The sequence below is a fragment of the Spermophilus citellus genome (assembly GCF_964194105.1).
Source record: "Spermophilus citellus genome assembly, chromosome: 12".
Classification (NCBI taxonomy): Eukaryota; Metazoa; Chordata; class Mammalia; order Rodentia; family Sciuridae; genus Spermophilus; species Spermophilus citellus.
Window position 1 is genome coordinate 75,202,781 of NC_138198.1, and position 15,255 is coordinate 75,218,035.

General features: G+C 45.7%; 1 protein-coding gene across 1 annotated transcript; it reads left to right on the forward strand.

Moving 5' to 3' along the window:
• Window positions 1-8,832: 8,832 nt before the first annotated feature.
• On the forward strand, window positions 8,833-14,273 carry TMEM200C (transmembrane protein 200C; the record flags this gene model as incomplete). Its single annotated transcript, XM_081263206.1, has 2 exons — window positions 8,833-9,405; window positions 12,281-14,273. The coding sequence occupies exon 2, from the start codon at window positions 12,381-12,383 to the stop codon at window positions 14,271-14,273; it is 1,893 nt and encodes a 630-aa protein (XP_081119332.1). The 5' UTR covers window positions 8,833-9,405; window positions 12,281-12,380.
• Window positions 14,274-15,255: the final 982 nt, after the last annotated feature.

Genomic DNA, 15,255 nt, shown 5'->3' on the forward strand with positions numbered 1-15,255 from the left:
AGCTGTACAGCGCTTGCCTAGCATGAGTGAGGCACTGGATTCAATCCTCAGCACCATATTAAATAAATAAATAAATAAAGGTATTGTATCCACCTACAAATATATATATATATATACACACACACACACACACACACACACACACACACACACACACATATATTTTAAGAAGAACAGAGATTCGCAAATATCCTATCTCCTGATGAAATCTGGGTGTTACTAATGTAGGAACAAACTCATACACAGTATACATAGAGGTACAAACTCAAGTACAGTTAACTTTTCCATGTTTGGGGCATTATAACTTTATTACATTATGTAAGCCAATATTTCTCGTTAAACCAGAGAAAGAGAAAAAGAGGCCTAATGAACGTTATATAAATGACATATTCCTAGTAAGAATATAAGGTATTGGAAAAATAGGAAGGAATCCTTGAAAGCCATCTAGTATTTTCTTTTAAACACATCATTCAATACCAACTACTCAACATTATGCATCATTTAAATAGTGCATTAATATGTATTGGGTCCAAGAGGTTATGCAATATGCCCTTGAAATTTTTATGGCTGCAAAAGCGAAGAGAGAATAAAATTATCTAGTTTGACTTTCTACATCTTTTAAATACATAGGACATGTCCAAGTCTCTACCTTGCATGTGAGGTGAGGAGATAACCCAAGAAAAGGGTAGAAAATTCATTGTTCCAACATGACTTAGCCCTGTCTTGCTTGAAGATAGAAAGTAGGTGTCATTTTGATGTCTCTATAGGCCAGAAAATCAGAAAGCTATTTCCATTGATAAAGTCTTGCAGCCTTATAATTTCTTCAGAGTTGAGAAGCATGGTTTTTTGGCCCTACCCTGGCCAACAATCCTCACCTGTGACTTCAGTTGACAAGCTGCCAAAGCAATTCCTTCACTACTTACAAAATGTAAGCTGTAAATTTTCTGAGTTCTCACACTTTTATAATAAACCATTACACAGATCTGTATTCTGATGGAGTAACCTCTCAAGGTGACTGCTGCAAATTAGGATCTTTCCTAATTCTTCTCCTTGGGTTGAGAAATCTTAGACTTGATCATATATGTAGTTATCTCGCTAAATGGGAAAATAATTTCCTTGACAAATAAATAAATTAAATAGAAGTGGGCTATAGCACTGATTGGTATCAAATTTCTAGAGAGTATCATTTTCTATCATTACATTAATATTAATGTCATCAAAGTCAGAAGTTATAAGTGATTGGAAATAATTTGAAGGAAATCTGTGACCCAGCCATACTTTGGGAGGTGTATATACTAAACTCTTATACAATTTGCTGTAAATTCTCAGCTCTCTCTATAGACCTTCCCATAGCCAAACCTAGATCTGTGGGAAGGGAATGACTTTGGAAAATGATAAAAATCACAATAATTTTCTGCAATACTATCTCTGATTTTTCTGCATATCATTTTCCAATATACCATGCCAATATCTTTCCTCTATAGAAAGCTGTGTAATTGCTTCCCTATGCCTGTCAAGAAGTGGTGTTGGCATCTTTCTCACTAGAAAAGAAATATTTGTTATGCTTTGCCAATGTAATGATACTTAAATCTTCTTCAGTATAAAGAAGCCAGCTCAGATTGTTGTAAGATTTTATAGAAATTCAAAACTAAATTTAGTGTGAAAAATGTTGTGAGCTTTTCCCCTTCAGGGAAAAAAATATATATATAAATATTACTTTGAACTTATTTTAATCATTTAACTCATCTATTATGGTTCTGATAGGATTGGAAGAGTTCCATTGGGTAAAAACATGGGATGGATACTAATTTATTGGTTTTATGGGTTAGACTTGTATATCTTTTCAGATGGCAATTGATGGAGGCAGTTTTCTCTTTTGTTTTGACTCTCTGTATCCCCAAAGAATATGAATGCATTCATCTTGTAACAGATGTTGCCATCTGGGATCATCTGGAAGATGTGAATACTAAAACATAGCTAGGTGACACCCCTTGAAATGAAATTTAATTATTCGTTGTGGCCTGTTGGCCTCTTCATGATTTTGAGCCTCAAACATTACAATTTTATAAGTACATGTTTAATAACCCAGCCGTGGGGATTCCAAAAACATTCTGAGGGAACTAGAGACCCACCTTGGATTCTTAAACAGCAGCACTCAAACCTTCAGTCCCAATAGCATGGGTGTGACTTAAGGAAACCTAAGTCAGAGCATGACTACCCCGAGACAGTGAGGGCCAGAAACTAAAGAGGTAAGAATGGGGACCAGGAAGCCCCTGCAACCTGGTTGGGACTTGTTTGGAACTGCAAAGCCATTTAGAGGCCTTTCTGTGTCTGTTGGATCTGACCCCACCCACCTCATTTCACAGGTGGATTTCACCCTCCATAGTAGCTCCAAGGACCAGTGCAGTGCTTGATGGGTAATGAGCACTCTATAAACACTCATGGTCTTCACCAGCACCATTCACATCTGACAAATGCCCTGCAGGCCTCAAGGCCCATATCTCCAGCAATATCCACAATGGTGGCTCCAAGATTTCTGTATAGAATAGGCTTAGGAATAGTGGTGTAGTTGGACGAGTATGTAGCAAGTACCTGATTTTCCTTCCATCTGTTCATTTGGGGTACTCCATAGGGAGGGTAGAGGTGCTGGAGGACAGAACACCCCCTGCCTCCAGGTACTCAGCACTGCTGCTGATTTAATTTCCTTACAACTGCCTTAAAAGAGAAGAGTTATGTCACTCCTTATGGATAACCCAATTATTCAGAGACTTAAGTAATTTTCTCAGTATCACAGACTGAGAGGGGCAGTTACTTGAGCACAAATGGTGTGAATTCAAAGAGCAATTCAAGAACGGTAAATATGACTTTCTTTTAGAAAGCTGGATTTAAGCTCCAAATCCTTTCTTAAGCAAATGCATAAAGTTTCAAAAGCCACCAAGTTTTAGCTTTGCTCTTCCATTTGAGGGAATAAATAAATATTCTGCTGCCTTATGTAAGAGACATGCATATGGACTCAGATGTCACATACCTCCAGGGTCACTATTTGAAACACATGTTTAAAAGCAGCATATTCTTTCACACACACACACACACACACACACACACACACACACACACACACCAAGCCAGCCAAAACAGCAAAAACTGGGATCAGCTAAGTTCTGTCACTCCATTTCTCAAAGTTTTATGGGCACACAAAACACTTAAACACTGCTAAAAAGCTGATTCTGACTCAGTTTAGGATGGAGCCTGAATCCACATTTCTAACAGGCTTCCAGGGGATGCCAATGCTGTTGGTCTTTGGACCACACCCAGCAAGGGGCTGAAGTGCCTGACCACCCTTTCCCATGCTAAGCTTCTGAACATGTGTCAAACACCTGCTGGGCTGCCTAGTACCTGGGCCCTGTCTTCCCTGCTATTTCACATGAACCTTTAAGCCTATCAATGAGGCTATGTCCAGATCATTCTGCTCCCATATATGATTCTGTCTCTTCCCTTCATTACCCACATCCATTCCAGGTCAAAGTAGGAGTGAGGGGAGAATCCAGACCTATGAAGTATTCCTTTTCTATTTTTCTCCCCACAACCCTGACTGATGATCTTTTCTTTCTCTTCTAAAGTCCTTCAGCACTTAAACATTTTACCTTTACCTACATTGGTCACTGATTTGAATTAGATTATACACTAATTAAATCATGTCTTCTCATTATTTTCTTGGTTGATTCTGTTTCAGTTTCCAGTTCTCTATGGTATGTCAGCCCTTAGTGAGGCCTTTTCAAAATACCCAATTTAACCTGTTCTCTCTTACCATCCCTCCTGACCTCCTGACTAGTCCTAGAACTCTCTTTAAGTTTCTTCATATCACTCGTCAAGACTTGAAATTTTCTTTTTGTTGTTGTTGTTATTGTTCATTTACTGTGTATTCTCTGTCCCCTCCCTTCACCCACGAGAGGGACTTTGCATTGATTACCACTCTGTCTCCAGTCCCTGTATTGAACAATAAATAATCATTTCATGAAGAATGCAGGAACCACAGAGCTGGGCACACAAGAGGTGTTAAAGAAAATGATTACTAGATGAATCAGAGATCTATCATCCAAGGAGTAATCTTGAAGTCTTATGATTTTTTTTTTTTTACTTTTGAAAACTAGCTCTTTTTCTGTTTTCCTCTCTCTTATGTACCCACGGTAGCTAATATCACAATTAATTTTGAAAGATCAGACATGTGAGTCACTATTAACTCTCAGTAATAGTATATGTAATGTTATAGATTATACAAAATAATATGAACATTAGGGTGGACTTCCACAATGTTTTGGGAACACAGGGCAAATTTAGGAGTGGGTCTCTTCTTGTCCATTCCATTGACAAAGCCTTCTCATCAAAGCCCTTACCAAGCTCAGCTTTCATCTGCTGCCAGGCCTGCCAACACACTCTAGTCTCTCATCTCAGACCTCAATTATTTTGTAAGGCACAGAATACAGCTTTTTGGTGTACACGGAAAATGGTAGAAAATTCAGGCTATTGGGGAAAATTGTATGTACAAAAATGAACCTACTTGTTAGAGAAAACAACCTCTGGTAGTTCTCCAGTTGAGACTGTGGTTATTTATAATAATATGAATGAGTAGGACAGAAATGAAGGCTGTCCCTGCCACAGGCCATTTGTCTGGAATAAAGGAAGAAAACCCTGTCTGATGTGTTCTAAAGAAGGTTTCTTAGATTTTGCATTATTTCTTGACTTTAGACTTTGTGGTAGAGTATCGAGGATTGAACTTCTTTGATATCTCTTGAAAACACAAGAAAAGGACTGGCTTATGACCTTGATATTGATATGAGTTTCTCTTTGGTCAAATATGAAGTTCTTAAAAGTGAAGCTGGGTTGTATCTCTTCAGAGGTCATCTGTGGGACCCTGGTGACTAGAGGCACACACCTATTCTACACTGCAGCATTCTGTTGGGGAAGGCTAGAAATGCAAACCACCTAACCTCTAACTACAAGCACCCGTAATGATACCCTCTGCCCAGCTCTGGAAATGCCATTCTAAGACTTTACAGCTCTGTTGCTCCATCCAGTCTTTGCTCTTAGTTTTCCTTTCCTGCCTCGTCCATTCCCAAAGACCTCTGGTGAGGCATTCTTTAATCTACTCCTGCTCTCATATTTTTCTGTCTTCTCAGGTTCTTTTGGCTTTCCATGTACCATGAAAAAAATGTGACACTACCAAGGTAGATTGTGGTTGACTTGCAGATAAAATATAGGACAAGTTCAACTTTAATTTCAGATAAACAACATATTTGTTTTTAGCAGGAGTATACCCTGTGCAATATTTTTAGTGGTTAATCCTAGTGACTCCAGTTGTGTGCTTAATGTATTGTTTGCCTTTGTCATGCTTTTTTTTCCATCATTTTATTTTTTATTATCAGGGATATGAAGAGGGTACAAGAAGGAACAAAGAGGAAGAATGAGGGGGTCTCAAACTGGAGTGATGATTTCTCTCTTCTTATGTAGAGATGTCATACAAAGCATGGAGAATCATTTCAGTGAAGTCCTCAAACTTCTGGTCCTCTGTGTTGTGTTTTCCCAAATTTCTAAGTTGACCTGGGAAGTGACATGAGTTTGAAATCAGAGCTCTTGAGCAAACTGAAATTAAAGTATCCCAGCTTAGTTACAAAATGAACAAAGTAGTAATGAGGAGTGTTTTTACCCTGCAGAACAGGTTCTCTGGAATAGGATCTCTGGCATGCATCATGTGGATAGGGACAGTTCAGTCACAACAGCCAATCCTGGAACCCCTTACAAGAAATGAAGTGCACACTGAGTCCCATGTAGATCCCAATGAATATGAATGGCATCAATTTGGGGGATGTCAATACTAATGACAGCTTAACTAAGTTTAACAAGAATTTTCAAAGGGCTGAAGTTTGGTTTATATCAACTAAAATTGTTTAGACCTCATCACAACGCTATGTGGAAGGTAGTGTCATTATCCCCATCATGGATGGGAAAACTGAGGTAGGCAAGATTAAATGATTTAGTTACTTAACTAAATTAAGAAGTTAGTTAGTGGAGGAGATAAACTGGTTCCAGGACCTACTCCCCTAAAATCCCTGTTTCTGCAGCCTCAACAATCCCTGAAAGCAAGCAATTAAGCTACTGGCATAAGCAAACTCTTCCCCATGAGCACACTCCTGACGATGAGAGGAGCCTGAGTGTGCCCTTGGCAGGTCACTCTCTTCCCTTGAGCTGTCCAGGTTCCACAGTTGGGTCAGCCAGGCAAGGTTGATGAAATAATGAGGGGACAGACGTAAATGAGTTGTGAATAAATTATGAAACCGAATGCATTGCATAAGGATTCTTTTTAAGAAAGCACAAATGAAAGGTTGCAGGTCAGAGTTTAATCCAACTAAACTAAGCTAATATTTTTCTTCCTCTCTTTTCTCCCCCCAAGGCTTTTCCTACATGACCACCCCTGTTACAACCTGCTCAGATATTCTGCTGAGCTCTGAGATCTAGAGACATCAGTGAATGATTATAATTAGATAGCCTTGGCCCTTCTGTCCTCTGCAGGATGAAAGTGGGGTCCCACTATCTCAGAGATCATCCAAACTGAAATGTGAAACAAGAAGGAAAATAACTCCAGAGGGCCAAGAGGATCATTGTTCCTTCAAAAAATAACTTGACATAACTTGAGAAGTGCTGGGAATGTCTGCAAATGCCCTATTACAGAGGGAATAAAGTACTCCACTGGAAACAGATGTGATGTGTTTGATTTCCTCTGATACTCTGAGCTGAAAATAAAGAAAATTACTTAATATGCTAACTCTCTGGTTAAATGGAACAGTCACAGTTTCAAAGAGCTCAGTTTGGAAAGAAGCTTTTGAATAATAAACCATATATTCTGTTACAATCATCAACATAAGAAAAGGCTAGTCATGTCCCAAGACCAATTTGTCCAAAAAGATCCTTCTCCAAATCCCTCAGATGAGCTTTAAGTGTGCAAATGATGGCGATTATTTATGCAGAAATTTGAAACTATTAATGGCTTAATCCATCTAAAATCCTAATGAAGTTCTTTGATAATATTCCTGTTTGTACAGCCCAGCAAACAGAGGATAGCAGGCGCCCACTGTGTTCCTTAGCAGCAAGCTATGTAATGAAATGAGACCTCAGGCCCAACCTTTGTACAAAACACCAGATTATTATCAGGACTCCAGAAATGTGGACATTCAAAGCCAGAAAGGCTTTAGAAAACAACCGGACCTAGTTGAGTTATTCCTCCTTTGCAGCGATTTCCCTAAAAGGAAACAAGCCAATATGGAATTTTTAAACTTTTCTTTTATTATAATTTGTCTTATAATATTCTAGATCTGAGCAGGAATAGTCAGGTGGAAGGAGGTGGGTTCTGAACACTGTTCATAATCTAGATCCACAATTTGATGAAAAGGATGACAGAGGACACCTTTTAAATAGGCAGGTGCAGGATTACCTTCAGGACAGATTTTTCCTCCATCCTTTCCCATCTCCACTGTAGCCTCATATATCTTGATACACATTTCTATCATCAAATCTATGCATTTTGTGTCTTTATTGCTTTTTTTGAAACGTATTGCTCTAGGCTTAAACAAGTGGATGCTGTGTACATTGAGATCAATCTTGTAATTAGGAATTCGGGTGGCAAAGCCCTCCTGAGTGGGTTTTTATGGACCCCTAAAACAGAAAAACAGGATATACAATGCCCACCCACCATCTCCACCGCCAAAATATTTGTCTGGATCCCAAATGCCAGACAGCACTTGCTTTATCTGCTCTTCTGTGCCTCTCTTTCCTGAGTCCTGGCTGCCTCATTTCAATAGATAATTGAAATCTTTCTTACTTTCTCAATACTCCGTGGGGAAATTCCACTTGGAAATTGTCTTTCCCCTGTCATTTTTACTTTATAGTTAAGAGGAGAGGGATGAGCTAGGAATCAGGATTCCTCTCTCTCCCCTTTTTTTTCAAATGACGTAGGGAGTTTGGACATCCTCCCTACCCCCATCTCCCCTCTTTGATGCCTGATTCCTGGAGAATTATAGTTTTCCTTTTAATGCTTGCTGATTACCACATATAGTAGAGCAGCAGGGGCTACCCAAGGAAGAGCCTCGGAGCAGATTCTAATCTCTGATTAGCCCAAGCTGCCCGCGTGGTCCCCCCCCAAGGCCGGTCACAAAGCCCAGCTGAGCTGAAGCGCGATAACATCACACAGAGGCTTCCAGAGTCCGCGGTGCGCCCTGTTCTGCGGGGGCCGCTCCACTCCACCGGGGCTGAGTTCGCCAGGGGATAACTTACGGTGTTCCCGGGCCGTCCACGCTGCAAACTCCCAAGTGGGAGGGGGGGAAAGCAGCCAAGGCAGTGTCGCGACGAAGAGTAGAGGCAACAAAAGAGGAGAGAGAAGAGGTGCGGGAGGCAGGCAGAGAGAGAGAGACTGGGACACTATCCCCGGGCTCCCCAAGAGCGCCCCTCCGATGCAGATGGGGGGACTCTCCGGGAGGGGCGGATCTTTCTTGGGGCCGTCTCCGGCCCGCTGCTCAGACAGGTAGTTGGGAGAGAAAGAACAAAGGTGCCTGCGAAGGCAGGCGGCGGTCCCGGGGCGCCCCAGCAGCGGGGAAAGCAGAGACACCCCGCGCCCTGCCCTGCGCGCTGGCGCCCCGACTCTGCGGTCCGAGCGCCGGGCGCCGGTGCCTCCTCCCGCCTCCCCTCTGGCCCCTCGTCGGGGGACGCTGCTTCCGAAGGGACGGGAGGCCGGCTGGAGAGGAAGTGGGGGAGCGGGGGAAGGCCGCGGGGGGGGGGAGCGCCGGGAGGAGGCGGGGGGCGGGGCGGGGGGCGGGTGCGCCCCTGAGCCGCGGAGTCGGGCCGGGTACCGACTGCCATCCTGCCGCAATTTCCCTGTGTCATGGCTCCGGTCTCTTAGCAACAGCCGCCAGTCCGGCCGCCCGGAGCCGCCGCCGCCGCCGCCGCGGGCTCAACTCCACCCGGCGGAGCCCGGCGCGCCGCAGCCACACAAAAGAAGCTCAAGGGCCGGGGACCGGGCGGCTGCAGCGGCCCGCTCGGGGGCGCCCCGGGAGGGGACACCAAGAACTGAGGAGGAGCGCCGGAGGGCAGAAGGGCTTCGAGGCAGGATGCTGGATGCGGAGGACCTGACACTTCTTGGAAACTCTTGGAAATGGCTCCCGCCACAGCGCCGGAGGGGGCTGCGAGCCCAGGGCGGACGCTCGTCCCCGCTGGGCTGTTGAGCAGCGCTCGCGTGGAGGGCCCCGAGGCGCTGTCCCTGCGCCCCGCCGTCGGCTCGGGCTGAAAAAGTTTCTCCATGGTTCCTTTGTGTCGCCCGAGCGCCCGTTCGCCGGTCCCGAGCTTCCCCGGTCTCCCTGGGTAAGTGAGCGATATTGTTTGCGTCTAGTGCTGCCATTTTGAGCACTTCTGTCAGTCCCCAGCCCCGGAGCTGCCCCTCCCCAAACCTCCCGTCCCCAAGCCCCGATTTTCCCTTCTGATGTTCTGGGAGAGAAATTTCCCTGGGCGGGCTACCGGGGATGCGCTGCCCAGAAACAGCGAGTTCAGGATTGCCCTCACTTTGCTCCTGCCTGTCTTCTTTCCAGAAGCGGACTCGCAGCTGCTGCACTCATGTGACTCCAACAGAAATAAGCAGACCAAAGAGAAGGGCGAGGGGCGCGCTGCCCTGCCCGGGAGGGGCTGAGGGTCGAGGACTTGGGTTGGGTTCCTGGCACAGCATGGCGCTCACATGCCTGCGGGCTCTGAGCCTCAGTCGCCGAGTGGGGCTTAATCCATCATGAGCGGAGAACTTGAATGTCTCTCTCGGAAGCAGTTGTATTTTTAGACATCACTCCTTTTCTCCCCCCCCCCCCCATCCTCCATTCCTTAGCCACGGAAAGACCAGCGCCAGGCAAGTCATTTGCGAGGGCAGACAATCTCCACTGCTAAGTTTGCTTTCTTGCATTAAGTCTAAAGGAAAAACCTCAAAGGTGGGTCTTCCTTGGCTCCTGACCTTTGTCAGTATTTCCTCAGATGGTGATACCTTGGAAAGGAGTTAAGCTTTCAGCAGGGCTGGAGGAATAATAAACTAGGGAGCTAATTGCTAGCTATTAAACTAATTCTAAAGATCTTCTGTAAACGATTGTTGAAATCCATCTCAATCTTCCCCACATCCTATGCCAGCCAAAGCCGCCTTTCCCAGGAGAAATACATGTGGGTGCCTTCCTCCCCCAAGACAGTCAACATCCCGGTACACCTTATCAATGCTTAAACAAAACATAAGCCCTTCTCTCCTGGGAGAGCCACCCTACAGACTGAGTCTGGATTTGCTTCTACAATGTCTTGTCCTTAAAGCCTTCTTGAAGATAACCTCAGACCTCCAGATTATTAAAGATCCTGGAATCCAGGGGCCAGTTAAAGTAGCAGCCTCTAAGTTGCAAGTACATAAAAAAAATGTTATTATGGGTGGTGATGGTGTTAGTGTCCTTCCACCCTTTACATACAGGTACATACACAATGTTTGTACTTATTGGTACAGCTCCTTTAAAGAAAAAAAAATTCTAAAGGCTTGCAGATATGTTCTTTCTACTGACCCTTCCTTAACCTACCTAGTGTTTCTTTTTACTGAACCTTAACTAAATTCCAAAGAGGTATTGATTTGCAAACATTCTAAAGAGCTGATTATCATCTGCTTTCCCACATGGAGAAAAGATCCTGCCTATATTGATACAATGAAAGGAATTAGGGGCCAAGGCTTTTCACCCAAGCAACAATTAAAAGCAAAAATTTGCCTAAGTAACCCTACATTTGCAAAGGGTAATTTATTCTAAAACATGATTTATCTTAAAAAGGCTAAAATATCAAAAGACTTGTGAAAGATACCTACATCTTTCAGATTCACGCAATGTCCTTAATTTGAGCATCTCTACTGTAGGAGATAACACAACCAATGGGACAGAAAATGTTATACTCTGAGGATTCAGCCTGGAATTTTAAGAAGCTGACAGATAACTACAGATAGGGCCTCTGTGATTTTTTTTTTTTTAACTCGGACTCTATTACAAACAACTAAATAAACTTCCTCAGGATAATCCATTGATTATTGCTACTATCCCTTCCCAAAAATGACCTCATGAGAAAAGGATGAAGAAAACAGCTCTCACTTGGGGAAATGCCATCCTATAAATCATCATTATTATGTAGACTGCTTCACCTAGTTAATTGCCTACTTATTTGAATGCTGGGATTCTTAGACTGCTCTTGGCACATTAATAAGGGGTCAGAAAGCTATTGTGGCAGTTTTATTATTATTTTTTTTAAGATTGTAATTTTCCTACATGAGGAAAAGATTTTTCTCTTGGAGATTTCAGGGGACTTCTGGAATTCCCTGATAAAATTAGCACAAGATACCTTTAAGGAAGTCCCTCTGAGGGGAGGAGAGAAGGCCAGAAGGAAGAGCTCAGTTACATAACCATTACCTAAAACTAAATATTCCACCCCAAGAAGCTGTTCAGATGTTGCAGAGTAAAGATGAGAAGGCTTGAGAGGGATCTGCTTGCCTTTAGCTGTAGGAACAAGAATAGGTGAGAGCAAACTTTGTGAAGGGACTTATTGTCACAGTACTGAAATATGTCTGGTATTTTCTTAGCAATGAATTCTGTTAATTATCTGGAGGAAATAAACTGTCTTCCTGCCAATGTATGTAGCTTTTCATTTTCATCCGTGAAATGAATTCTTTGCACCTCCATACAATAGTAACTTTCATGACTGTTTCAATAACTTTAGGCTCCACATTGAGAGACTCCTGGGCTTGCCTGAAGACTTGCCACTTCTGTGGCCCCTCCCTTGGGAAATCTCTGTGTCCAGTGGGACAAAGGAAGAGAAAGGCTCTTGCCATGAGAGTCCTCAAGTCCCCAAACTGAGTATCAATTATTGGCACCTCATTGACTGCCAGCCAAGAGGGTTTGAAATGAACATTGGTGGATTACCTATGTGTGGGGGATGGGATGGGGATGGAAGGAGAAAACTTCTCAAAATTATTTCATCATCACCTGTCAGTTATGGCAACAGTGCTACTCTTCATTTATATCTACCCACTTTTGGTCTCTGTACTGGGCGCTTAGATTAGTGGGTAAAGGTTCAGGAGTGTGGGTGGTGGTCACATATGAGATGGGATCCTGGAGTGGGGCAATTGCAGCACGTGGGATGTAGCTGCAGTCAAGCCTTCACCCTCTGACTGTCTTCCTCTGCTTTGCAGCAGGAGGAGGTGGCGAAGCAGCTAGTGGGCAGCTGGCGCCCCCTCTGCACAAGCCTCTGCCCCAGCCCCACAGGCGAGCCCCTATCTCCACGAGTTCGCCATGATCGCCACAGGAGGCCTTCTGAGGATTTCCGCCAGAAAGCAGGATCCCCTTCGCCCCCCAAACCAGGTCCCTAAGCGCAAGAGGAAAACCAAGAAGAGGCGCAAGAATGACGTGGTAGTGGTGAAAGGCAAGCTGAAGCTCTGCTCCATTTCCGGCCTTATCGCCCTCTGCGGGATCCTCGTGCTACTGGTGGGCATAGCCATGGCTGTGGTGGGCTACTGGCCAAAGACCAACACGGCCAATAGGGAGGGCAGTAAGCAGCTGCTGGCTGCGGGCAGTGCCAACCGCGTCCTAACCACCACCGCCAACAGCAGCAGTGGCAGCAAGAACTCGTCCAGGAGTCACCATGGGACTCCAGTGGGTGTCAACTCCAGTTCCGTGGGCGTGCCCAGAAGCACGCCTCCAGCACGGTCAGCCGCCCCTCCCTCATCCTCTTCCAAGTCGGTGGGCTTCTTCTTCCGCATCTTCTCGGGTTACCTGCACTCAGACAAGCTCAAGGTCTTTGGGCCGCTCATCATGGGCATTGGCATCTTCCTCTTCATCTGCGCCAACGCGGTACTGCACGAAAACCGAGACAAGAAGACCAAGATCATCAACCTACGTGATCTCTATTCCACCGTCATCGACGTGCACAGCCTTCGCGCCAAAGACCTGGCTGCAGCTGCAGCAGCGGCTGCAGCCGCCGCTGCCTCCTCATCGTCCCCGGCTCCCACCTCGGCGCCCCCTGGGACTGTGCCGTTCAACGGCTTCCTGAGCTACGTGCAGTCGCGGGGACTGGAGCTGAAGCCGCCGGGGGGCTGTGGAGGTTCTGGGGACACCTTCGGGGCGGCAGCGATGCTGGCCAGGGGCTCCTGGCCCCACCCCGCGACACTGGGAGGGGGCGGCGGAAGGGCCCAGGGCGCAGCGTCCCCACCCGACTTGGCCTCATCCCCGCGCTGCCTGCGAGAGCCCCCGAGCCTGGCAGAAGCCGTGTACAGTATCTACCGCGAGCGCTCCGGAGTAGCGGGCAGTCGCCGGGCCACCACCGCTGTGGCTAGGGCAGCCGTCACTACCACCGCGGCCGCCAGCGGCAGTAGCAGCCCGGCGCCCTGCAGCCCACCCGAGAGTTGGGGGCGCCAGAGCACCGCCAGCTCCCTCGTGGGCTCCTCGCTGAGCGCCTTCGCGCTGCTGCCCTTACAAGGGGACCGCGACAGAGACGGGGAAGCGGAGGGCGCTAGCTGCAGCTGGCAGAGGCCACCCGGGGAACGCGGCTCCCGGGAAATCCCACGGGGCGAGGTTGAACTGAGTTTGACCGACCTTCGCGGCGCGGAGGGTGGCGCGCACTGGGCGCTTGGGGAGCTGGATGAGCCCGGGGGCGCGGCGGCAGCGCACACCGCCAGGGGGCAGGGAGGACGTCTGCCCAGGACCGGCAGGTACGCGGCCTTGAGGCGCCGCAGCACCAGCGGGCTCCCGGACTACCGGGCCCCGCCATCCCCCGAGCCCCCGCCCTCCCCGCGCGGTGCGGACCTGGACTTCAGCCTTCAGGACACAACCGCCATCCCCTCGCCTCCCCTGCTACAGGAGGACTCGTCCCGTGCCAGGCGGGACTCGGGGAGCTCCCAATCAGATGACCTATCCAGCAGCAATAAGGGCTACACTCCCCTGCAGGAGGCCGGCACCTCTTTGGAGTCGATGGTGGAAGTAGTAGCCAGTAAAAGGCAAGACTGTGAAGATGCCACCGCTTTGAGTGCGGAGCAATGTCCCTCAGAGAGTCCCAGCCAGGAGCAACCTATGGCCAAGCAACCTCAGCCGGTGCAGAGGCAGTTTACAAACAAGGAGAAACTCTTCATGATTTCCCAGTCTCATGCCACAGGCGTTGAAGATGGAGAGCTGGAAAGCACTGGCATTTAGGGGGGAAAGAGGAGCCACAGTGGGTAAAGGAGAGAGAAGATGGAAGAAATTCTCATTTGGATTAGTGCATTAACAGCTCCCCAATTCCTTTGTGGACTGGTCTGAGGAAATCATCCAATATCCAAAGAGCTGCAGAATGTTATTCTTGAATTGCATTCACAAGATTCTTGTAGATAACTCCAAGCAATTTTTTTTTTTAAAAAAAGCTAACTAGTCTTTTTATGTCCGATGGTGATTGTATGTTTCATGAAAACCAAATGTATTAAAAGGTCAGCAATCTAGTTCATTAGATAAAATTCTCTTAATTTTCTTAGGATCAAGATAATATATTTTTTACAGTAACTGTGCACTTTACTCCAGTTTTTGTTTGTTTTGTTTTGTTTTTGACCCCTAATTTCCCTAACCCTTGTATTTTGGGGCTGGTTTTGTGGATTGCTGCTTGTGAATGACAAGCTTCCTGCCCCCCTCTCTTTGTGGAGCTTTGAAGGGTTGATTTGTTTCAGTTTTCTTAGAATCGATCTTTCTAAATGAATTCAAAGCCCAAAGTATAAGTAATTCAGGAAAGAGCACTCTCTTAGCCCCTTCCCACTCTGCTCATGCAACTGTCCAAAGGCCTCTTTATTTTTTAAAAAGGGTATTTACATTTTTATACTAGGGTATGTTGCAGATACTAGAGTGATCCAGGAGTTAAATGGACTGTGAGGTCACAATATCAAGTACACCATGCTTTATTGAGTATTATCACTCCTGTATTGAAAATAGCGTCAATATTTAAAGTCTTTTTTTTTTTTAATAAAAGAAGTTTCCAAACAAATAGTTAAACATAAGATCGCTTCATTTTCCCTGGGAACTAATACTGCTTCTAAAACACAGTAAACATTTAACAGTTTATCTGATGAATCTAAAATAACTTGCTATGAAATTGCTACTTTGACTGTAGTTATCTTCCCCCCAAATATGAGTGAAAGTATGAGGACATCAT